Here is a 26,683-nt window from a genome sequence, read left to right as displayed (position 1 = left end):
CTATTCTATCACATTTCTGTCACTGGATCTCCAGCCAATCTAATAATGCTCGGACTCGCTGGGCCCTCGTTCTTTTATGATTCAGCACAGCAGGACGTGGTGACAGTTATATTGTGCAATGACCTGGAGAAGAGGAAGAGAGGGGGGGGGGGGGGGGGGGGGGACTGAAAGGAAAGGCGGAAAAAAAGGAAAAACGTGGACTGAAGGGCTGAGTTGAAAAAGTGAGTTTACCGTTCACTGTTATGGACGCAAATTAAACTTCAGCTAGCTGATTAAAGGTATTATGGTCAATATTCTGTATTAACTTTCATCCATTTAACATTCTGTGGTCTGAATTATACATTGACATTGCCATTCGATATATCTGGAAAGTCTCGCTCACAGAGATAACTACACATACATATGAGAACATTTATACACATATAATCTTTCTCTTTCTCTTTCTCTTTCTTCTCACACACACACAGACACACACACACACACACACACACACACACACCACCTTTACAGTTTCCTCCCATTTCTCAGCAAATCCCAAGAGTGTAAAGGTCATAGGAGTTCTTGTGAGATAAAACCTGAACAGTACATCACATCATATCATGAGCCGACATGTTGTCCACTGAGGATGGAGAGCCAGATAGATAGCTGGAGGGTGATAATTGAGTTAACACACACGTCTCTCCTTCGCCTCTCTCTCTCTCATCTCTCACGTCTGCCGTGTTACACTTACATTAGCCCCGGGCCTTAAAGTCAAAAAACAAACGACAGAAAAGCGAACTAATGCTCGTCAATATGGTGCAGAATGCTTTCAATAGCTTGGGGGTGTGTAAAGCTTCAGAACTTTAGGAGGTCTGTCAAATTCATTTCCCTGGGGATTTCAGCTTGTGTTTTTTTCACAGCGCCAAAATCTTACAACCAAAAGAAAGGGCTGACAGCGCCATAAAAATGACTAAAGGTCCTCCTCCCTTGAACTAGGCAGGGTTCCTCTGAAGGATTGAGGAACTGTATTTTTTCCCCGAAATATTCTCAAGAACTGATACGGGGTGGAGAAATATCAATTTGTGTGCGCTGGGTGTGCCAAAACGCCAAAAGGACTCTAAATATCAATTCCACAAGCCTCTTGTAAGAGGAGGGACAGGGAACTATATTAAATATCTGCAGGGTTGGTTGATTGCTGCCAAGGGGCAGATATACAGCTTGACCCGTGTGGGTTTGACAAAGCGCTTCCATTACTCCACGGCGAGCCCGTGGGAAAGCTGTCGTTGGGTGTGCAGCCTGCCTAGAGTCAGGGTAACCTGAGAGCACACCTCCGCCAGTTTCTCCGGGGCCCCAGGGGGCCTGTAGGAAACACACATACACGGACGGGCTCCACTGCCACTGGCACGGCTGTATGGGCTTGTGAAACAACATGAATACTCACAGACACACAACCATGTGCTTGTAGTACACATGCACACACACACACACACACACACACACACACACACACACACACACACACACACACACACACACACACACACACACACACACACACACACACACACACACATGTGCACACACACACACACACACACATACATGCTCACGCCTGTGTGTACATGTAAATACCTTTCTCTCTCTCTCGCAGGCCCACATTAAAAAGCAACTTATTGTTCCACGTCCGATCTACATTATAGCAGGCCTTTGAACTCAAACGTAGGGACATTATTTCTGACACGAAGAACAAGTGTGAGTGAACGCACCTGTGAGCGAGGATACGATATGTGGAAGACAAGATGTGATCTCTGTTTTAGTGCGGACACACCAGTGTATCACGTCTCCTATTGCAAGTCATTGTGCAGTGGAGCTGGTATTCTTCTTAAGAAAAATGGCTATGAGTCTGTGACGAGACTCTGAAATGTATAACACAGGGCAGCTCACACACACACACACACACACACACACACACACACACACACACACACACACACACACACACATACACACACACATGCTAAACAGACTGGCTCAGCATTTCAGGAAGAAGTGCAGATCCCTACTAAAGAGTTGAGAGCAAAGCAGAAACTGTAGCTGCAGTCCCACATCCACCAACAGGGCGGGGGCCTTTCCAGTGGGTTCACTTTGTTGAGCAGAGGAGAAAAAAGTGCAAATGACAGTAAAAAATAGGAGGTTTTAAAAAAAGAAAAGAAAAAGAAATAAAGCTAGAGAGAGGAATGTGAGACCGGCGCTGGGGGAGGATGAAAAACTCATCTCACCTCCTCTCTGAACCTGCTGAAGTCTGCGAAGTTGGGCTGCTGCACGGCCTTCTGGGAACTCTTGTCTGCGGCAGGGATGAAGTGTGGGATCTGAAAAAGGTGTGGCAGGGGAGAGAGTTTTTTTTTCTTTTTCGACACAACACACTTTGCTTTATTACAGATTATTAAAGTCTGTGGGCCCAAATTTCATTGATGGGCAGCTGGCAACGAGCAAGGCAGCGAGCAGGAAGCAAAGTCCACCGCACATGAGCTTAAGCTAATTCAATAACTTGGCAAAATCCTTCAGCAAAATTTCAAACCGTGACCAGGATCCTAAGAGCAAACATGGTTGGGCCAGCACAATGGCCCCTCACATTACACAGTTGCTTGAGCTTGACGCACTTTGCTCGTTGCCCATCAATGAAATTAGGGCCCTGTGTTTGTCTGCTTCTCTTTATTATGGGCTGGACAGATGACATAAATACTTGTGGTATTTTGACATTTCAAGGGCAGCTCTCACCATGAAAGTGCAAAACTGCTTCATCGACAATATTCAGGAATTGCTTGCATGCAGGCTGAGAAGTGTGGCTTTTACAAGATATGCTTCTGTGCATACTCGGATATTTCTTGAAATAATGGTCTTGGACAACTATCTGCTGCAACTTTTAGACATGAAATGAATAGCTCATGAACAGCTGAGATGTGAGCTGTGAACTGAACAGGTAATGTGCTTAAGTGTGTGTGTGTGTGTGTGTGTGTGTGTGTGTGTGTGTGTGTGTGTGTGTGTGTGTGTGTGTGCGTGTGTGTGTATGGACTACTGGAGTACCTGTGTAGCTGGGGGTCTTGGAGGGAGAGCTGGTGGAGGGGGCAACCAGCCACTCTTTATACCTGGCAGAGAGAAGAATAGAGGGATAGAGAAAGAGATGAGGGCGGGAGGAGGAGTAAAAGGGTGGGGGAGACAACAGAATTACTGAAGATAAAAGACTATCGTTTCAGATCAGAAGTTTATCATTACTACGATACTATCTGTGGACGGATATTCATATGCTTTCCTTAGTGCATGAAATACCTCAAGGATGTCTTTCAGACATGTGAACAGCTTGGCTTAGGGCAGAATGAGCAGCAAAAACTTCGTCTAAAAGAATCGTCTACCTATGTCATTCTTAGATTTTAATCTTTAATGTTTCAGTTAAAATAATAGCCAAAAAAGCAAACATTAAGAAACCTCCCCAACTAAAGCACTCCAACCGTCCATGTTTCTGTTTTAAACCACACAATACTTCAGAAATGTTTGCTTAGGACCAGTCTGTGATATTATTTCATTGAATCTGTTGACACAAGTCCTTCCACTTCTCTCCAACTGAATTAAATGGAGCACAATGGGCCCTGGCCAGTCCTCTACTAACAGGGATCCTATACTCCCTGTGTGCTGTGTGATAATTCTTCAGCAAATAGCCGCCAGCTATATGAATTCTACACCATTTCATATTCTACAGCAGGACTTGTAAGTCTTTCAAAGACTGATGCAGTCTCATCTGGTCTAGCCCCCACTGCCGGCCTACCCTGGCTGCCCTGCTGGAAGAGAGCCCCCACTGCATGCCTACCCTGGCTGCCTTGCTGGAAGAGCTTGTTGAGGTCCAGAGAGGAGGCGCGCGAGTGGCTCTTCTGGGGCCGGGGTGGAGGTGTGGGAGGCTCCTCCGCCTTCTTCATGGCATCATCTATGGAGGTGCTGGAGTAGGACCTGCACATATGGGTGGAAAAAACATGTTTTCATGCACTCTGATAGTCCAGCACAGTCTCTCACTGTTATCTCACTGTCCCTATCAACTAAATGCAAATTCAGCCTCACTGACATGGGAAAATATATAAACGATGTTGGATATTTGGGAAACACAAAGAGAAAAACATCCTCTCAAAAACCACCATGTAAATAATCAGGATGAAGTATATGCAAACTGTCTGACTACCGTCTACAGTCTAAAAGTATCACAGAGAGACTTACCTGGGCCGTGTTCGTGACTTCATGTTGGGATCCAACTCATTTGGGGGATCTGAAAAAAGAGCATTCTTATATTCAACAATGGAGGACCATACTTCTGCTATGTGGCTTTGCCATCAAAAAGGAGAAGCTGTCAGCGTGTGAAAGCAGCTAATATAAACATTTATCTCTACTTCACGTGCAGTAAATCACTTTCAGTCTGTGAATACTGAAACTCTACAAAAGAAGAAAACATACCACGCATTCCCAGTAAACATGACTCTTGTCCTATTCAACGACCACATGATCATAAATCTAGAATCTGGCATAACATAGCATGTTTAATAGCGGTTATGTTTTTTACTGCATCTCCTCTGGAGGCTTCCTCTCCTGTCTACTCCTAAGATCGGACTTCCCCCCACTTACGTGTACAGTCGAGGCCTTTTCACGTTTGTCCGTTATTATTCTACAATCCAATCCAAGGCAAACTGTTTGTCTTTTGACATCACGTGCACCTCGAGACGTTAGAGGGGGTTAGATCTTAACAGTGTTGTGAGAGAGGGGGGGGGGAGTTGTTATGCTGGTGCGCCTCCACGAAGGGAAGTACGAGCACCTGGAGCACGGGCCCATTTGGGTCTGTTTCCCGAGCACACAAACATTTCTCCGAGAGGTGACACCGCTCTTTTTGTTTCCATTTAGAGATTCCAGGCCTTGTTTCAGCGTCAACAAACGTTCAGCTCATGGACCCTTTCCACCTCGTTCAGTATTTGTGTAGACTTCACAAACGAGGGGAACGCATTGTGGGTCATCTGAAATCTGATCATTGGATGGGCAAATGTGAGATCAGACGATGGCAGCGGGGTGCGGATGATTGTGAGATCGATGTTACGCGAAGCCACCATTAATACTGTAATCCACAACTGCCACTCCAACTACGAAATACAAACTCAAGACATTCAGCTGTCAGTTGTGTTGGTAGGAACACTATTTCAAGATCATCACCACTCTGCCAGATGGCATTTTGAGATGCGGTTAACGACCCCGCTGCCCTGGTGCTACTGGCGGTGTAGCGGTGGTGTGTTTGGATGGTAAGATAAGTGCCCTGCGGCGTCTGGAGCAGTGGAAGCTGAGGAGAGGGTTTGGGTCCGACCTGGTTTGAGGTTGAAGGCGCTGACGTGCTGGACGGGCTTCTCCTGGGTCGCCGGGGCTCGCTTTGGGCTCAGTTCTGCACGGGCATCACAAATGGAGGGTTGAAACAATAAGTGGTAATACATACAATAATATCATCTGACCGCAGTTTCATTTTTCTTTGAGTGGAAGGTGAATATCAAGTTCATTTTAAACCCAAGTACTGTCGTTTTTGAATGTTACAGACAGCATCATCCAGAGATAAATCTTCAGATTGAGAATTAGAAAGATGGGAATAGAATGATCAATTTGCTTGTGACACAAAATGCCAGCCACACAGGCCTGTGTAATAGCAATAGCACTATATTAACATTGACTTATATTAACTCTCTGACACACTATCACAAAGTTAGCACACTGTCTGACTCTTTTACACCAACACCTGCTTTACAAAGTCAGCACAGCATAACAATGCAGAGCAGCTGGAGCCTGTTAAGGACAGACTGTAAATTACTGTTTGTTCAGACGGATACTCCAGAGACATCACCGCATTATCATAAAAAGCTCTCCGAGGCTTTGAGGGGCTCGAGTCGATTTTAGAATTGTTCCTTAGCGTCGTTGCTAACTCACACCACACATTACCTGGCTTCCTGGCCTCTTCCTTCACGTCCTGCTTTGATGTGGTCAGGCCTGGCAGAGGAGTCCCCTGCTGTATTTCAACCATGCTTTTCTCCTGTCGAGCATCAAACACGCATTAACAAAGGAGCGGTGAATCTGTCTCTCTGAATGATTTACCATTCTTACTGCAAAGGAGGCTTTTATTTTAGTTTCTAGCAACACAGATGTTTGGGCCACTGGGGGCATCATATTAGGCTCATTAGTGCCCTCTATCTACATTTATGTGAATAACCTTCTTGTAAATGAGGTTTGAGATTTGCATTTTTATTAAGCACTAATGGGAATGGTTCCTACCTGCTGGGTGGCTCTCAGTGTGGTGTCCTCGAACACAATGAGTGGTTGAGTGATCTGCGTGATGAATATTTAATGACAGACAACATGAGAGTAGATTTCAGTGCCATGCATTGCTTAAAACAATTCACATCTTTATGAAGGCACTTTTTTTTTTTATGACAGATCCCGAATGTAATCCTACACAAAATACAACACACTGCATAAATACTGTGGAAATATTCTAAAAAAGCAAACAACCAAAGCCATTCACAGCCATCCCTATGCTCCTCTCCTCCCTCTGCTGACGACGCACCCACATAGTTCAAACCCCACTGCATTGGGCTGACACAGCAGCACTAAAGACCAGCGCTATTGGCCAACAGCTATGTGGCCCAAATATACTCCAACCCATATTGTGATAGGCAATGAATGGCAATACATTCATTCACTTGAAGTGGACAGAACCAAGCGGTTATAACTGTGACTCCATTGATGCTTTTTGTCACTTTAAGAACATCTTTGCAGACCAAATATATTCCAAAGATAATACTGTATGTTGCGTATTGTATGACAATGATGGGCAATACATTTACTGACTTGCAGTGGACAGAATCAAACAGCAAAGTCATTGTGATTCGATTAATGCTAGTTGTGGATCTGGGGCGGTGGACAGAAGATTAGATTTGCCATAAAAAAAAGATATATTAGTGGGGAGGCTGACCCAGTCCACGTGAAATAAATGGAGAGAGGATACAAAAGATGAGATAAAAACCAGGGGAGGAACGAGAGTGTCTCCGAACCTCAGCTGAGTCCACCGTGACCTCCCCGCGCGCGATAGGACCGGGTCTCAGGGATGGGGGGAGCTTTTCGGGGAGCGGGTACCCATTCTTCCGAGCCACGATGAGGTGAAACGCCGTGCAGAACTCTGGGAATGTGAGCGCTCCGTCACGGTCTACATCACTCAGCTCCCTGGAATGGGAACAGACATTCAGTCAGTGTGACCCAGCCAAAACACCACTTACACACATCCACGGACAGCGAAACCAGCGAGCTGCATGTGTATAATTTCCATCTGATCTTTAGATAGCAGAAAGGACAGTCAAAACAGAGGAGGGAGAGAGAGAGAAGGTTTTTGTTGAACCATCCAACCACCACTCATAGGATTAAAGGAAATAAAAGCTTGTTCTACTGATAATAACCTTATAAGGATAAAGGTGCTCCACGCTCAGGTGTGTTTTCACTGTTCTGTATGACTTTAAAGTCACATGTGGAACAAACACCTAGGTCATTTCTCACTGTGTGTATGGCGTAACAGTGTACAAGTACTGGATTACAAAAAGGTAGTGACTGTAGAGACTGGAACTCTAGCAGAGCCTCAGTGTTGATTTGTAATGGTGAAGGTATTTAAACCTGTGACCTCGTATGACTGTTGGGCCTGTGGCCAAATTCTGTGCTGAGAAACCCAGCTAGGTTGTTATTTGAGCTCTGGCCATCTTAAAGGCAGAGAAGGAGTGAAAGCACACCAGGCCCATAACGTGCAGGTTCGGGGGGCCACCGCTTTAGTGGTTTTGCTCGGCAGGACTGAGGTGAGAGACAACTTCCTGATACTTGCATTCTCCACTGTTAGAGGCTTTCACACTTACCATATATGGGAAAGTTCGTGTATGGGAAGCTTCGACTTGGTGAAGAAGTTCTTTGCAACAGTTCCTGGAGACACAAAGAGCTTTTGATAAAACAATAACAATTTTCCAGGAAGCTATCTCAGAGGGGTACAAGAGATCACTGAAAGTGTGTGGTTTTCTTGTTATCAACTACACAATTGATACAAGTAATGATGGAAAAGGCAAATGGACTAAAGTTATCATTAAAGCATTAAAATACTGCATTATGAGCCTGTGCTGAAAAACTGTAGATAGTAATTATGCAACAATAACAATGTCAATACCTATACCCCTGAGGATTAAAGTTTCATGTAATATTGTAGTTCAACACAGTCCTGGTAGTTCAACTGGTGGTTTCAGACAAGCAGTCTTACCCCGGATGAGACCTCCCAGGTCAGCCTGCAGATTCTTGAACTGGTTAGTGTAGTAGTCGTGCTGTTCCTCCGTGATCCTCCAGGGGTCGTCGGAGTAGTCGTCTGTGGCCCGGTCTGGGAGCTTCTCTGTGGACTGAGCCTGTGGAGGAGAATAGAGCTCAAGTCTGGTCCCCACCGCCTTTTTATGTCCTCTCTGTTAGCGTTATCAGTATCACTTTTAGCCATCAATGCCCTCGGTTTAATGCTGTTCTCTTCTGTGTGTACACACCCTGAACCAATGTTATTACCATCCACACATTCAAATACACACTCAGACAGACACATAGCCAAACGCACACAAATAGTATTCATCAGTCAAAAGAATTGCACGTAAGAAACTGTATTAGTCTTGTGTGAGTGTGAGTGTGAGTGTGTGTGTGTGTGTGTGTGTGGGTGGTGGATTACATTTTCATTATTTGTAGTTAAACAATAATATGATGGTTTTAGAGATCATTTACTGACACCATTCTGGTCACCACCATTCCAAACACACAGAAGAGTCTGTGTACATCAGAAAACGAGTGAGTTGATGAACACATCCAGAACCTCACTCTGTTTCCATCCTGGTGGTCCTTACCCGTGTGATGGCTGGTTGTTCTGGCGCAGGCTTGACCGCGTAGTGACTGGGCGAGGAGTTCTCCTGGAGCACGGCGGGTCGGGTCGGGGGCTTGCCCTCATACCCTGAGGGGGAGATGAGGTGAAACTTTGAGAGTGTGTGTTTGTGTGTGGGGAGGTGTAATGGGCATTCTCACCCCGTGAGGTCACCTCCGCAACAGCTGAAGCTGGGTACAGGGTCAGGGTGGGAGGAATATGGGGGGTGGGGGGATTGGGGGGCATATGAGGCTCTGTGTGTGAATGGAAGACATTGGTAGAGAGAGAGAGAGAGAGATAGAGAGAGAGAGAGAGAGAGAGAGAGAGAGAGAGAGAGAGACGACTGGGAAAGAAAGTATTCAGTGTTCTATTTTCAGATGAATGAGCGTTTCTGTGCGGGAGGCGATAATCACACTTCACAGGGCATTAATTGGATTTTGTTCTCAAACTGGGACCTAATCTCACACGCCACATATTTTATGACTCCAGACGCAGCAGCAGCGGCAGCAACAAGAGCCGGAGCAGAAGGAGCAGTACTGTAAAACCGCAGTACAGTTTTGGAGCAAACACTTCAAAAAATCAATGAATTCAAGCTCATTCCAGCTCAAGTATCAAACCCCCCACCACTCTGGGTGTGCACCGTCACTATGAATGAGCCGTAAACACACGAGTGGAAGCCAGCGACGCTGGTGTTGTTTTGTGTTTTGACTGAGAGCTAATCCACGCGGCCCCTCAGGCCAGCTACCACTTGTCGGTCGGTCCGTGGCTCCCGGCGCTGCTCCGGGGCAGGTGGTGTGGAGGGCTAAGGCTAGGCTACAGGATGCCAATTAGAGGAATTACACAGAGCCGGGCACATGCCTCCCCAGCAGCAGGCAAACACACAGAGCACACACTCTTTACCATGTACTGTATGTGTGTGTGTGTGTCGGGTGGAGCAGTGGCGGTGCACGTGCAGCCTGCCATGTCAGTGGCTGTTGCTAACGGGCCGCAGGGAGAGGGTGAAGGACGAACCCGAGAGGGTTGTTTTACGAATGCGATCCAACTGCTGACACCACAGTGGTCCGGTAGAACAGAGCCGAGCTTGACGTGACTTGCCTTTACAACCACTGTGACACTGCTCTATACTGAAGGGCTGATTTCAGTGTGGTTCCGCCAATATACAAAAACACCCGACAAACCAGTGACGAATGCTAAAAGAGTACCCTACCATTACTAAGCATAAGGCAAGGCAACTTGGCCTCTCACATGAAAAAGAAATACACATTGTACAGTGTGCTGTGCACGTCGAGCTGATTGGTGACATTCAGGGATTCACCTGTGGGTGGCATTGCTGTTTCAATCGGCTTTGCCTGTGCTTAACATTCATGGCTCGTTGTCCCCTTCCTGCGTGCATGTTAACTAACAGAGCCAGAGTAAGTGGCTGAGCGAAGGCACAGATACCCGTCTGATTCCGCTGCCCAGCGCTGGCAGATTAGCAGCCTTGGCATCTCCTGTGTGATCCAGTGATTCACAGTGTCCATGACACAGATGTGTCATAGGTCACAAAAAGGTGCTAAGTCCTGCGTCAGATGTCTGGTTTTAGCCAGTTTGTTTGTATTGGACGTTTCACATCTTCGAAACAGGAGTATATATTTAGAAACAGCCCCTAGGTCACACCAAAAACCCATGATGGGAATCGTAGAAAAACTTGCCCGGTCAAATTCCAGCACATATGGTCTGACAGTTTGCTACATTATGAGCTTAGCGTCCATAAAACCTGATACACATGACTGTTAATGGCCTGGAGGGCGCTGCCCTTGGTTTATGCTGACCCACAGCAGAACAAGTCCCAAGCCTGAGAGATGCAGTTTTGCATAAGGCTTTCTGCACACGGCCCTAAAGGTGACACTCCCCAATGCATTTAAACACCATGATGAGGCCACTCGGCACACAGGACTGCCAGGGGAAAGCGAGGAAGCTGAGAGTAGTATCGCACATCTGAGCTAAAGTGTAGGACAGTTAACCGCCAACTGGCAACTGATGTAGGACATATAACTGCCAGTTGTTTTGATGGAGAATATTTATAACAAGATGCTCATAGCATCTATAGCTATGTGTAGAGCAAGTGTCTGTGTTTTTGTTTTCACAGTTAAAACAAAATGTAAATCCATACATCACCCCAATTAATTAAACCCACTGAGAGCATTCCTGAGCTAAACTGTGCGCACATGGTGTTAATGGACAGTATATCTGATCTAATAGCGGAACAAAGCATGCAGCTCATGATACCCCTGAAAGGCAATTAATGTTGATGAATGATCTGGACTGGCCTTGCACATTCTTGAAACAAAGAGCTCCAGAGGACCTGGGAGAGAATGTGAGGTGCTGGCAGAGTGTAATAAATGACATTCTGATGTTTCAGGTTGCCTGGTTACTAATGGGCCGCCTGGGTAAAGCGAGGGTCCTATAAAGCTCGGTTCTGTACAGGCTAGGCTTGGGACATCCGTGGGAAACAACGGCAGACCACACACACACACACACACACACACACACCAGAGTAGCAGGTTACAGAAGAGCTGCAACTATCGCAAGAATTACTGCAGTGCCATTATCACAAAATGTGCATTGCTCACCAGGAATGGACAATGCAGCACAATAGGAAAAGTTATCCTACGAAACATAACTGCTTAGTATCTCTAAATCTCCATGATCAGCCGCGATGATTACCATCGAGCACTTGTTACGTGGACTGATCGATTGTACTCAATGCCGTTCCACTGTGGCTGACAGAGTCAACTGTAGAGCGTGCACAGATACTCGTCCTCATGCTGTCAATAACCCGCTGGGACAGAGACGGCTCTGGACATGATTAACTCATCACAACACTGGTGCTACTGTATGCTTCCACTTCTGCTACTGTGCTACACTGCCCTGTATTACACACATAGCCCGGTGATACCATGTAAGACAGAGAGTCTATAGGTCCTTTGAGGCCTCTTAAGACCAAAATCAATATAGTTAGTGTCAAAGCATTCCCGATAGCCAGCACTCATTATGATGTACCATTAGGGAATGGCAGAGGTCCACCTGGATTTACCAGGGACAATGACCACACCACCAGGGAACGACCGTGACCACGGCCATGACTATGACTACTGTGCAATCATGTCCGCCCCTACAGAGCAGAGAGCAGGGTGCTGTTCAGGCTCTCCCCCATAACAGGTGAGGAGATTAGAGGCCTGACATTGATACGCCACCGGGGAGGGTTAATGAAATGCAACTGTCTGTACAGTGGGCCAAGGCCAAATACACACCCTGCCCCCATACCACTGGAAGCAGATCTAACACATCCATGAGCTTAGAGCCATGTTCTCATGCAGAGAGAGAGGAAGGCTAGAACACAGCTGTCTGATATTACTGGAGTAGTCATCACTGGAATAATAAACTAATCTTCCGGTTAATTCAAGGGATAAAAATCTACTCTGCAGTACTGACTGCAAATACGGTTAAGGTGACAAAGTACACCGAAAAATATGTGCCTGATTTTTTTTGCTTTATGAGCGATCCACCCAGATTAATTTACATCCTCTGAGTTATGTTTTTGCAGTGATCCAGGACCAACAATTTCAATGACCCAAGTGGGAAATGAGCAGAGAAGTGCAAGCCAGCCTCATTTCAATAAATAAATCAAAGGGCTCTTTGTTCAGTCCATCTTCTGGTCCAGGGAAAGGTGATGAGCATTTGTCTTCATTTACTGATGACAAGCACACATCAGCAGTTTCAGTGATGCTGATTATCATGGTCACAGACCCAACAGACCAGACGTTATGCTTTAGGTTTTCAATTATCAGCTTCCTAATCTCATTATAGCATCCGATTCAGAGCTTGCACAGACACTTCTGGCAGGAGCACTATCCCAAGAGAGACACCCAATGAAAAGCATATTTAGAAAAATCAGACTCTCACTCATTTACACAATTTAAACATGTCTCCACTGTACAATGAAATCACCAAGATGGCGGGAGGGGTGGAGGGGCACAGTGTTTTTCAGTGGCTCATGCAAATGAAAGGCTCAGGAGTGAATCTCCCGCATACAGTAAAAGCCCCATTACACATGAGACGTTAGCGAAAGCAAAGACGGCCGGCGTGTGCAGCTGGTGTAGCGGGCGGGATCAGGGGCTTGGAGGGGTTTGGAGAGCTATTCCTCTGAGGGATAATCCACAGCCCCGCAGCATGGCATTTCAAATGAGCACAAGGTTGAATAAATCATGCACGCTTATTTGCCGTGGGCTTATGTGTTGCTTGACTTAGCGCGTGCACCAACAGACCCTATTGTGTGAGGGGATTTATTTTTAATGGGTGGAGCAATTCATGGGGGCGCGGTGTTGATTGACGGGTGACCTACCCACTAACATCTCGGTGCCGTTTCTCTGGACGCTGTAGCGGCAGTAGGTGGAGGGAGACTGAGGAGGAGATGTGCAGGGAGAACGAGGCGGGGACCACGGCTCCTACAACAAAGGAGGGACAAGAGAGTTTACATTACATTACATTACAATTAGATCACACTAGCCTAAAGGTAAACTCTAATCATACCGTGGGTAGACTATTTACTGAGCACCAGCCATGTTTGTTATAGCATTTACACACATCTGAATGTATCTGAATGACAAATACAAAAGTCACACCCCTGTATCCCAGTATCCTAGATCAGAGTCGACCTTTCCTGTGGGATAGGGGAAATGCATGCTACTTATGCCTACAAAAGCATATACTTTAAACATGCTAGATTAGACCTATGAAATGTGGAAAATGGCGTCACTTGTGCAATACCTTGCATAGCTAAAAATACCTCTTTAAATATCCATGAAAGTAGATGTATTCTACTCAGATCGAAACACCAAATTCCATGTCAGAACTTACTTTTAATTTAATCTCTCTCACCCTTGCCATAATGTACCTTCCTCACGTCATGATATTATTACCAATGCAAAAGACACCATGGCCGTCTCAGAGAACGGCCCCTCAGACCCATGCCAGTGTCACCTGTTTGTCCATGCTGTTGTCTGGCTGTCTGAAGGCGGGTCTGTCGGAGGCGGTGCGCAGGGCGGGCCCTGCCGTGGAGCCGAGCGGTTGAGCCTGGCCGTCGCTGCTCTGGGAGTGGTTGGGGTAGCGCATCTCTGCCTCGCTCTTCGCCCCCGAGAATATGGGAAGGGGCAGGTCTACGGGACGCACGGATCAACACAGCGGTCACGAGAGGGCCATAAATACACACACACACACACACACACACACACACACACACTCACACTCACACTCACACACTCACACTCACACTCACACACACACATGTGGCCTACATTCCCATGAGGTCCGACACAACACAGTTACTGCTCGTCTGCTGTTGCTGCACAGACTGTCTTGAGATTCAGAATTGCATCTATTTTTTGAAGAGCAGACTTGATTGTCATCCTTTAGGCATGTGGTATGGTGGAGCGTTTAAGAGAGTGGGCTTGAAGCATGTGTAATTGCTGGAAACAACCTGAACTTTCCCACTGGGAGCCTTTCAAGGAATTTCACAGAGAATTTCACATTTCCGAACTGGCAAATGATACGTGTACGACTACGATCTACAGTACTTGTGTGTGTGTGTGTGTGTGTGTGTGTGTGTGAGCTCATCTCTGCAGCTGGACAAAGTGTAGAAGCCAGTAAACTACAGCTGTGATAGATTGGCCCCTACACCTTGCCTTGATGTTTGAGTTTGCTTTCACGAAGAAAAGCCAATGTGTTCAGTCCACATGACCTGGCTATGGCCTGAAGCAGAGCGTGCAGACATGCACACAAAATCCAGAGATGTGTGTACAGAACATGTCCACAAACAGCACCCCTGTCAGCACTCTGCTCATGTGACTTGCCATGGGTTGACCTCTGGCTTACTTGAGGAGCTTCTACGGGTGTCACTCTTGAGCTTTTTATCTGCTGCTCCCGTGGGTGTGTGTGGGTGTGTGTGTGTGGGAGTGTGTGCGTGTGCGTGTGCGTGTGTGTGTGTGTGTACAAAACATTTCTGCTCTGTGGCAGGGGAAGGCAGTGCAACCCCTACTGAAACAGCCTGTTCAGGGATTACCACTAATCCATCCCACACTTATGTACGGTGCTGTACAAGTTATCTATAGTGTTACGATGTACAGATCACGTGTGTGTATGTTCGCCCTAGCGTGAACACAAAGTGCTAAGAGTTGTTTTCTTGTATCATGACAAGCAGTCGATGCCTCGGGTTCAGAGGTTGACAACGTTAAACTTCAGTTTCTGTGTGAGGACCTCTCATCCTTCTTACATCAAATCCCAGCACGCTAAGATAAGCCAAAATAAGCTCTCTGTTTGGATCTCCCAAGATGCCGGCCGAGCTCTTGGACTCACCCCCCGTGATGCTATCTAGGCGGACGGGCAGGCCAGACTGTGCCGCAGCCAGGAGCTTCAGCGCCACGTAGAACTGGCCGGTGCCGAAGTAGCCTAGTCGCTTAGCTCCACACACCTCTGTGATCTGTGAAGGAAAAAAAAGATACGTGTCAGCGATGGCTGTTTCTTTACATGGTCCAGCTTGTCACTGTCCACAACCTTTATATGTCTGGGTTAAAACCAATCCTTAGGACAAGACTCAATTACGACCAAATAATGACCAGTTGCCGAGATCCACCACTGACGAGCAACACGCATCGTCACATTAACAGAAATCATTACAGACAGAACGAAAATAAATTAAATCTGTGTGTGCTTTGACAACATGATCAGTATTTTTGTAAAGCCAAGGGACTAGCATTTTTCTTGCATGAGTGAATAAAGACGACTGAATGTGAAGACGTTTAAGAGGTGTGCATCACATTTAAAGGACCGGTAATGGAGGAGTCGGAGTGAAACCCTGACGGCTTAATCCTCTGCTGGAGATGTAGGATCAACAACGCAGCAGGGGACTGCTCAGCCGGGGACCCGACGCTCTGATTAAAGCAAGAAAGTGTGTTTACACAGAAATGAGACGAAAAGGAGAGCACAACTAGGAAACAGTTGGATAAAAAGGCATCTATGCATGATCTGAAAAGCCATGTTTACAAAGACAATGGGAGATCAGTGCATACCGATCGCTCAAGGGGAGATCGTTTAACCTTGAAGACATTGCTGTATCTGCTTATGAATGTCACGCAGAAATGGCATTTATAGTCATAGTAAACACTGTTGATTTAGCTCTTAACCATGGCTGTTTGTGAAAGAAAAAAACACACTGTGAGGACTAATTCATTGACTGTATATAGAGGTCTGTACATACAGTCATTGGTCTAATCTAGTACAAATGCAAAACCTACTGGCAAAGAACTGGTCTTTCAGTGTTAAACCCTTCCTTGAGGTTTGCACAATTATAATGGTCAGGGGCAAAACTGATGCTATTTGCTGTGGTACAGGAGCAGTTGGCCAATAAGACCATTTTTTAGAATCAAACCGAAATCCCAATTAGAACACAATCGGCCGTATGACGAAAGAAAAGTGCTATGAAATTGCTGAACAAAAGGCTCCTGTTCTAAGCACGAGCCTGAAAAACGTTGAATCCTATAATCCCTTCCACCCCACTCACTTGCACACTTCTCGAGTCGGAACGTTGGACTCTTTGCGAGGAACGCCACAGCTTCAACCCAGATATTTCCACTCGTTCCGGCTCAGGGACACGTGCCTTCGCTTTCAAACGACGCACTCTGCTGAACGCATATCTATTAATCACTGTGTGGAGCAAAGTGTTTGGCCTTGTAATAGACATAATCAATAGTCTGAATCTGCCTGAGCAGGCCTGAACGTGGAGGATCTCTCCCAGCGAGAGGGGGATATGTTATCTGAATGGGACGACTGATATAAATAGCATTGGATTCTTGTGCTGATAATAAAGCATGGAAAGATAGACCCCTAGACTGAAGACTGCAGATTACATTGTGACTCAGCACATAGAAAGGGGCCTACATGACTCACATATTTACAATCATTAGATCGCTATCATTTAGCATTGAGAGGATGAGTCTTATCTGGCATGCAAAACAAGAAAAAAAAAAACATGGGCACGCTGCGTTTTGTGCGATCCTGAATCTGGGCAAAAAATATCACATTCGAAATACACAGTCCTCACAAGGGAGCGGTTCAGCCCGTATCAGAACATCCCAAGTCATCACATTTCTCCCCTCGCCTGGAGGAGTCTGGCAGATAAGACGCCCCCTCCTGCGGTGTGAAACTGCGTCTCGGCTCCCATGCCTCTCTGTCAGGTGATCTGAGGCCCATTGATCCTGAGCAGAAGTTCCTGTCCCTGTTCTCTGCTCCCCCGTGTGCTGACGGTGCCAGTACTTACAGTGGCAATGAAAAATTAACAAGGGAAAATCACCTTAAATTCCTCTTTCTGCCCAACGATTGATTTTGCTTTGAGCAGCAAGCGCAGTGCATCTTACAGGTTATCTGCTGAAAACATCCCTAAGCAGTGGTAAGAGTTGGGGAGCTCTGATTGATTGCCTCTGGCAAGTCTACACTGCATCAGATACATCTAAAACAGGACTCCGGACTGCAGAATGCATCGTCATTATGGACCATGGTACTATTGATTTTAATATACTGCTGTATGGCCTTGCTCAGGATTCCATGGGCATTCCATAAGGTCCTCAGAATTGCCCGGGGATGGTATGATTATGATTATGACTCTAAAATGGCTTATAATCTGTCATGTATTTTACAGGGCATCAAAGGATTAGTATGGATTATTTTTCTTTTTTTTTAAACAATCATGATTCTAGGAATTGAAGGTATATTTAGGGCACAACATGGGGGTCAATATGATAAGAAATGCAAAGAGGGGCTTATGATCAGTATGTGGGTAAGATACAGAGAGACCCCTTATACCCATTCATACATTAACACAACGTTCATGTGTCCCACAACAACTCCACACAAGCACAAACGCTATACACACTGTTCTAACACACTCTCTCACACACACACACACACACACACACACACACACACACACACACACAATCAATATTCCAATTTTAAAAGTACAACTGATGATAGCATGCAGTGGATGCTACACTGTGAAAACAGCACATCAGCAGGAGAGGAAAGTGCAAGATGAGAGAGAACGATACCAGAGAGATGGATGACAGGCCAACAGAGCGGAGCAGCAGAGCAGGCTGGCAGATAATGTCCACACTATACTGAGTAGTGGGGGGCGGGGTAGCGAGGACGAGCCAGTGGGGTTGGGTGGAGGAGGTTGGATTTTGTTTAATCGACAATTAAGACCCAATTACTTCAGCTTGACCTGCATTCTCCCTCAACCGCTTTCCCCGGAGACAAAAGAACGGGACAAATGAGGCAGTGTACGCCCGGGCCACTGACTCGGCACAAAACACCTCCATGTCCGAGGTTGGGTCCTCTGGCACGGGCCGGCACGGGCCGGCACGGTTCAGCTGGCTACACAGTTCCTTTGAGGTCACGGAGACAAAAAGCCACCCCCTTTGATCGTATTGAAAGCGCTTGCCGTTGTTTGTAGATTTAGCAACAACACCATTATTTATTCATTACACTGTGGGATTACATCGATTTAGCACACTGACAAGGTATGATGGAGGAGCAGTGCGATATCACTCATGCTGTGGGTCTATAGATTGCTGTGTTAATTAAATATTAAGGCATGACTTGTTTTGGCACAAATCTTTCCCACAACAACATCCAGCAACATAGTCCACTGCGATCAAAAGGATTACTTCAGGGTGGATGTTGGATTGAAAATGAACAAGGTCAAAGCCATACCCATTTAGTTCTACACTGATTTTTTTTCTGTTTAACTAATTAATGTCTGAGTTTAAAAGACATTTTAACTTATTCTGAGCCTGTTTACAAAAACTGCTGTGCTGTGTAGTCAAATTCAGTAGTCAGATTAGAAGCCAAACTTCCTTGTCTGTGACTTGAATACCTCACTTAAATGACATATCACATGACAGCGGTTGCCTATGGTGACCACTCGCTGCGCAGTCAGACAGTCAGATAGGTTTGTCATCTCCTGTTGAGTATGAGGAACTAGTGGGCACGTCACGGCTGGAGGTGCCACGTGTTGAGCAGAGGCATGCAGCGCAAATAAAAGCTCCAGTGTTCAGCAGTACGCTCGCTCACTCCTCACTCACCTCCACCTGCTTCAGAGAGGGATGAGGGGACTGATACCCTGCCTCGCATTAAATAGTGTCAGAAGACAGGGAGGCAGACCCCGTGTTGACTATACACAGGATATTAGGTGTCAGCGATGGCTGTTTCTTTACATGGTCCAGCTTGTCACTGTTCACAACCTTTATATGTCTGGGTTAAAACCAATCCTTAGGACAAGACTCAATTACGACCAAACAATGACCAGTTGCCGAGATCCACCACTGACGAGCAACACGCATCGTCACATTAACAGAAATCATTACAGACAGACAGAACGAAAAGAAATTAAATCTGTGTGTGCTTTGACAACATGATCAGTATTTTTGTAAAGCCAAGGGACTAGCATTTCTCTTGCATGAGTGAATAAAGACGACTGAATGTGACGATGTTTAAGAGGTGTGCATCTCATTTAAAGGACCGGTAATGGAGGACTCGGAGTGAAACCCTGGCGGCTTCCCCCCCCCATCACCCCGCCCCACCCCACTCCACACACAGGTGCAACAACATTCCTTAGCTAACTGTAATATCAGCCCGGAAGGACAACTGCACATGGGCAGGGTTTTAACACAGATGATCATCTTGTAGGTATTTCAAGTATGTTTACTGCCTTATTATAAGCTTGCAATGAAGAGTAGCACCCAAGTCACGTAATGTCCATTGCGCAGTGTATAGCAGACACATTCACTTTGACAGCTTGCTCGGACAAAGGACAGCCTTTTCTACATTAGAGTCCCACACTTCCTGTGTCTCCATGAGGCTTTTTTGTTGCCCCTGTGCCATCGGAGCGGAGGACATGAATGCTGAGGCCCTGTGTGAACAGCGCAGCACAGCTGATTCATTGATGGCCATATAAATGGCTGGCAATCATGCTCTGGGGCAGCCCCTGGCACGGTGCCCGATGGCCTGGCCGGCACAGGGTGGGATGGTGGGGGCTCTGTCACTGACCCAATAGCCAAAAACACAATAGAGTTACTATTGCCCCATTCAGCATGGCACTCACATTCTGGGGGGCCTGACTGGGGGACCTGCTCAGTAGAGGTTACAAAAAGTGACTCCAAATGGACTTTTGGAGGGACGGACGGACGGACCTGCGAAATGCAAGCCCAGGAGTGAAAGGGGGGATATTGATCGGGTGGTATTTAAAGTTGTGAATTCGCTTCTGAGGGGTTTGTATTTTTAACTCAGTCAGTCAGTCGATTCAGTCAACAAACATGAGGATATTCTTGTAACTCCAGGCTGGAGGAAACCGGTACAACACACACATTGGCAAATATTGTTCTAGATGAGGATACACAGTGAAGGTGGCAGGTAGACAGAAAGCTTTTAATGGTAGGTGCATCTGAGCATACAGACACATTTAAACACTATCTATTTGCTAATGCAGTTGGGCAACAACCACCAACTGAATGTACAGCCAAATGTGACTATAAATTACCACCTTTTACCTTGTAATCAATACTCAATTGTAACTAAATGGCATGTAAAACACATGGGAAAACAATGCAGGACAGATTTGAGCGGGAACACTTCCCACTTGCAGGCCACTGAGGGGAACTGTCAAGCTTTCCAAAGATCCAACAGGTGCCTGTGTAAAATGGTGGCACAATGTCAGCCACTTGGCCCTTACTCAAGATCTCCTCAGCTAGGCTAATTCATGTCATTCAAACTGGCCTCACAAGAATGCGTCACACAGGCAGCAGTCAAAACCGTGCAAACACACGGGGGTGAGGACAGGGTGGGGTCAAGTGTGTGTATTTGTGAATATGTGTGGCACTAAAGCTGACACTAAACAACTCCTGACAGCGATAGTGGCAGACTGGCCAGTTGGCATACAAGTGTAAACCGTGTAGACCATTCATCAGCCTTTTCAACAGACCAGTGGGCTTCTTACAAATCCAATTTCAAAATCAATCAAGTCCTCCCTCACAAACCACCCTTTGACCTTTTCCACTCCACACCCCGACCAGCTTCCAGCCTCTGAGTGAGATCATCTCCTCTCTTATCTGTCTCATTTTGATGTCAGCTTGACCCCCCCTGGTTAAAGACAGGGCTTCCTGTCCTGCTCTGGACTGGTGGTGAGAGTCTGTGGAGCTTTACACTCTGTGTCAGTCAGTCAGTCAGTCAGTCAGTCAGTCAGTCAGTCAGTGAGTCAGTCAGTCCACACACACAAACACACACACACAGCTGGGGGACTGGAGCTGCTGGGCCGGATGAAGAGGAAATAGAGCGCTGTGGCAAACTTCCTGACCCCACAGAGAGACACAATGGGTCGGCCCGTCCTGGAGGCGTCCCCCAGGGACCCCGCCGTGGCGTGAGTAGCAGCGGGCTGGAGGGCCAGAAACGGCTGCTAACCCACTGCGCTCATGAATCGCGGTGGAAAGACTCACTTCCTGTGGCCGTGGTGTTTGTGTGTGTTTGTTTTTTGGGGGTTGTTTGCTTTTTTTAATAGCAATACGTGGGTGTATGGCTGGAGTGTGTGTTTGTGTGTGTTGAACAGATGACTAGCATATGGGACATGATGTGTTGGTGTGTTTTGAAATAAATACGATACCAAATCTGTCAACAGTTTCAGATTGAGTTGTTCTGTGATTAAAATAGCATAAACTGCATGCAATCATACTGGTTCTGACAGAAAATCTTGCTTGTTAAGTGACTGTATTCTTTAGGACTATCTCCACCTGTAGTCAACAACGATGGTGGTCTCTTCATCATAACACGGTAGGTCATTCAGCGGCCAATTTCCACACAGAACATTAAACTTAGGATTTGTTGGAATAATCACTCTACCACACATCTAGACACATATTCACAGAGACTTTGCCAGAAGCCAGAAAAAGTGTTTGGTTCCACCCATCTATCTCATATCCTCAAACCCTTATCTTTACAGCAGAGGTGGCACCCTTCCTGTCATCTGTGTGGTTCACACGCTCCCAAACACAGATGTTGAAAACTGTCATTGAAAATGTCCAAAATTAGACCAGAAACACTGTGTTCCATTGGGATCCATAGACTGGACATAAATATTATTGTGCACATCTAAATGTACCAGATAGTCTACCCCAAGAGGTTTCAAGCTGTTCTAGGAAAGAACACAGGCCAAAGTTTGAGGAGCACAACATAACTAGAAAGAGTTAAGGGCCAAGGACAATTTACACCACATTAATATATGGTTGAAGCCCAGGTGCTGAACAGTCAATATTTTACCAATGAGTCAGGCAGTCCTGAACCATTCTATAAAATCGATCATTTTTGATACAGATCAGACTTCAGCAGTAGGCTGCACACAGGTATGACTGCAGCAGTGGCACTACTGGGCAGCAACTTCAAACGGTTGTTCTTGAGTGACTCAGCCACAACCACATTATAAAGCCGCCTATAGTAGAAATAATCACAAAGGTTACCTTATACAAAAAAGACCACAACAAGACAACGTTTACGATGCGCAAAGATGTACTGTCAAACCCGGTAAGATATTTTTTCAATGGAAAGCGGAATAATAGACAAGAATGCATCTTCATCGCTGTTCTTATATCATGTACAGATCAAGCTAAAAAAGAAGCTCACACGCTGAGAAGCAGTGCAGAGACATCAGTGAGCAATGCGGACTCGGTAGTAGTAGTAACCGCGGTGCTGATCCGCCAAGAAGCTCCCTGCTACCGTACAAGGAAGCCCGGCGGGAGCAGACCACCGAATAGTGTCGGTTCAGTGACTGGAAGAGAATACTCACTTGATGTAGGGTTTCAGCCGGCAACTGGGATGCCCTGAACAGCTCTCCCACTTTGCTCGATGCTAGTTTGCCCGAGCTGTCAGCTTGGCACAGAGTATACAGTCCTGAGTAACATCTTTGTTCGTTCTCGCTCAGGGAAATGAAACTCCCCCCGGTCGCCGCGCCAGGTCCCTGCTCCATTCAGGGGGAAAGGGAACGCCGTCGTGATTATCAAATGACCAGGGACAGCCAGAACAACGGCCTCAAAACACACGGACGATGCCGGGTACCGAGATAGCTGAGGGAGACACGTCCTCTGCAGCACAAGCTTATCATCTCCCAACTCGACAGGGCTGGGTGGACAAGTACCTCGGTGGAACGCACAGAGGCGCCACAGAAACACAGCACTCACATCAGCCTTGGGCTACCCATCATGTTAGGAGTAATGTGATTCTATTAGGGGACAATCATATGGCGTTTTTCATTATAGTTGAACTCAGTATTGTATTTCGACGCCCTGTGGCTAAGTTCCTGCAATGTATGTGGTCGTCGTGACTGTGCAGCACCATAGGTCTAAAGGAATTTTCTTTTTGAAAATCCAACTCATTTAATTTTCACATTCAAAGATTAATTTAACAGACGGCTGTTTTTTATAATTGCCTATGTGTCTTCCATAATATTGACAATTAGCCAATATACCAATATAGCCTGAGCCTATCATGGAACTAAGTTTGTCTAGTGTCCATAGAAGCAACCTTATCTTTGCTTGCAGCTTCATAACACCAAACAATACCAGTAGACCATGGAATACTCAAACAATGATCTTGGCCATCTTTAACTCTGTGCGATTAAATCAATGCTTATCAGACACCAGGGATCTTCGGTACATGATTGCCACACACTAACCAGTTCCCTCTGCAAACAAACAAACAAACAAACAAAAGAAACTAAACAAAACAAAACAATAACTTTGCCTCAGTTTTCAAAAGATATGCACTTTTCCCATAACTGTAAACACTAGTCACATATTTTTCAATGTGTAAACTGTATGCTCATTTAGCAAACACATGCAATCAATACAATAATCTCGTTGAGCACACCTTTTTCACAGTAGAGACGAAGTCACAAAATGACTGTTACTGCAACACATCAGTCAGGACAGCAGAATCAATAGAAGTATGGACATTGGTGAGCCAACGTGCTTTAGAACAGTGGGTCCTACAGTGTAGAGAAGCCAAGGCACCAGAGGGGTCACCAGAGGACGACAAGCACAAAGAGGATGAGGACGGGGAAGAGAAAGATCACAATCTCAAAGACAAGTAGTGTCAGATGAAATGAATCATTATCATTCATCTTGTGCTCATATATGGAACGACTATAATGAAACGAGGGTTTGTGCAGCCAAACTTACTGTGAGCCGTTTCACAACGTAATTTGCATTGCTGTAACTGCAATATGTGTATTGTACTGTAAACCTGTAGTGCGTGTAAGGACTGTTTCTGCACTGGGACCTTGGTCTCATTGTGTTTTCTTTACAGTTCAATTCCACAATAATAGGTGACATCAGTAATTGCTGAATTATGTTTTTGTTTTGATAGAACTGAAAGGTAGACACCCTCTGCGGTAGACAGACACTACTTCTGTGGATGGGCAAGAAACTGCTTTTCAAGAGTCAATATGGTCTTCATCAACTATGCCAAAGTGCAGAAATTCAAACCAGGGCAATAAGAGGACTCTCAGTACGTTATCATTTGGGACAATGTTACCGTAGTTTCCATCAGATCACTTATGTATTGATATTGTGTTGGTTTTTTTTCTACTGCAAAATTCCTGCATTTATTTATCTTGTCATATAGATCTGTCAATCAGCACGTGTTTGCTTGCTAAAGACAAAACATTATCAACGTGACATAGCAAAGTTTTTTTTATTATTATGTAAGGGGAATCTTCAGGCCAAAATAATGTAGATTGCCCTGAAAATAACAATTTCAGGGGGAGACCTTTTGGTAGAAGTGTTAAAATAATCCCTCCAGGGTGTAAGAGACAGTGATATAGTGTGTGTGTTTTTGACTGCTTGTGTTTGTTGTCTGATTTTGACCAGGGATTTAGATGGTTGCACTAATGTGAGCTTCGTTTTCCGAATGTAAATGTGTGTATACTTTTGAGAAAATGGTGTTTCAAAAAATGTCTTCACAATTGGGAAAAACCATAATGTGCATCACTACTGCCATCTAGTGTCAAAGAAAAATCCTTGCAATCTTAGCTGCATTTTCACTTGCCAAAATTCAACAGGATATTTAAATAATTCCCATGTGTGCTTAAAAATATGTAACCAGGAAGATATAGGCCTGACATCTATGAATTTTACCATACTCATTTTTCATGATCACAAGTATGTCATTAATGCACTGTCACACACACACACATTATAGGCTATTATTGGCCTTGTTCATTCTCTCTTGTTTAATGTTAAAAAAAGCATGAAATGCAATCGATTTGCAGATGAATGCAAGTATGCAGTATGCAACTGTCATCAAGCTGAAATAGCACACGATAGAATGAAGACTCTATTCCCTTTAGGTAAACATCAACATTGAGTTTGTATTAAATTAGTTGACAGTTCAGGGATATGACAATCTGCAAAAATAGCATTTAAAACATGTGACCTCAGGTACCTAAAAATCAGTGATTCTTCTCGGGGAAGGCTACAGTAAACATCCACCAAGCCTTTGTGAAAAATTAACTACATAAAAAGTTGAATGAGTAGAAAAAGAAAAAGAGCCATTTTTGTTGCCTGTCAGAAGTACTCTGATGTCAGCAAAGAAGAAAGAACACTGTCTGAGTTGTCCTTGAACTTTTAGGTTTCAGTGTGAACATTCACATCTTGTTACAGTGAGTTGATATTTTAGTAACAGCCTCACCCCAGACTTTAATCACGCATACACATTTTGGTTGAATTTCTACTCTGAATACACATAATAATGCGGAGATAACCCCTCATTTTATTCTGACAGTATTTATGAAGAAATGCAGTAGAACACAATGAGAAATACCTAAGAATAGTTCAAAAACGTTAGGTTTAATACACCTAACCGAACCGTGCAGAATATGTTTATTTTTCCCCCGTTTCATTTCATTTTCATTCCCATAAGCTTTCCCAGTCTCTGTTTTTTTTTTTTTTCAGTGTTTCTGTCAGCACTTTCAAAATGTTATGACAAACAGATGCTCCCCTTATCTTATCTTAGCTGAGTGTGTGAAGCATCGAAAGGCAGCTGAAGCGTTTCTTGTCATGAAATGTGTTTATGTGTTTTTTGCTTCCAGATGGTTTCTGGGTAACACAAGAATGTTTTGTCTCATCAAACCATGTTCTGTAATACTCTCGTGACAGGGTGTCACTCGCTGTCAGTCATTGTTTCCTTACCAGAGAGGATATATGTAGGTTGCTGAAAGAGAGAGAGTGACAGAATGAGAGAAAGGGAGAGTGACGGAGTGGGAGACGGAGAGAGAAAGAGAGAGAAGGAGAGAGGTGGGTGGTATGTGGTTTTCACTGGCAACTCAAACTTGCTGGGAAGGCAAATCAAAAGGTGACATGGAGACCTAAACAAACACTGGCTGGCTGAAACACTATTTACCCACATCCTCACAATCTGCAGCCATTTCTGCCCTACTGCACAATAATATCTTAGCGCGCTCTCTCTCTCTTTCTTTCTCCCTCTCCCTCCCGCCCTCCCTCTCTCAGGCCTGGGCAAACAGTGTCATGGTAGCATATTACTTTCCACTTTCCCTTTTGCCCACAAACCAGCCTTGCTAACCTTCCCAAACGC

The 26,683-nt window shown here is 45.4% G+C and overlaps 1 protein-coding gene across 2 annotated transcripts in view; it reads right to left on the bottom strand.

The window, feature by feature from the left end:
• reps2 (RALBP1 associated Eps domain containing 2) overlaps positions 1-23,296 on the bottom strand; it is a 35,009-nt gene extending 11,713 nt beyond the window's left edge. Inside the window, exons 1-15 of one of the 2 annotated variants that reach the window (XM_031575180.2) lie at positions 22,881-23,296; positions 15,353-15,476; positions 13,982-14,157; positions 13,344-13,446; positions 8,946-9,049; positions 8,330-8,468; positions 7,938-8,001; positions 7,095-7,263; positions 6,316-6,369; positions 5,986-6,076; positions 5,366-5,440; positions 4,240-4,288; positions 3,800-3,978; positions 3,064-3,125; positions 2,259-2,348 (exon numbers count right to left, since the gene is read on the bottom strand). In XM_031575180.2, the coding sequence (XP_031431040.1) occupies positions 2,259-2,348; positions 3,064-3,125; positions 3,800-3,978; positions 4,240-4,288; positions 5,366-5,440; positions 5,986-6,076; positions 6,316-6,369; positions 7,095-7,263; positions 7,938-8,001; positions 8,330-8,468; positions 8,946-9,049; positions 13,344-13,446; positions 13,982-14,157; positions 15,353-15,476; positions 22,881-23,060 (1,659 nt within the window). In that variant the 5' untranslated portion in view covers positions 23,061-23,296. The remainder of the gene's footprint in view (positions 1-2,258; positions 2,349-3,063; positions 3,126-3,799; positions 3,979-4,239; positions 4,289-5,365; positions 5,441-5,985; positions 6,077-6,315; positions 6,370-7,094; positions 7,264-7,937; positions 8,002-8,329; positions 8,469-8,945; positions 9,050-13,343; positions 13,447-13,981; positions 14,158-15,352; positions 15,477-22,880) is intronic. The other variant, XM_031575182.2, reaches the window with a different exon arrangement.
• Positions 23,297-26,683: the final 3,387 nt, after the last annotated feature.

Source organism: Clupea harengus, chromosome 10 (assembly GCF_900700415.2).
Source record: "Clupea harengus chromosome 10, Ch_v2.0.2, whole genome shotgun sequence".
Taxonomy (NCBI): domain Eukaryota; kingdom Metazoa; phylum Chordata; class Actinopteri; order Clupeiformes; family Clupeidae; genus Clupea; species Clupea harengus.
The sequence above is the reverse complement of the archived record's forward strand: the minus strand, read 5'-3'. Positions and strand labels throughout refer to the sequence as shown.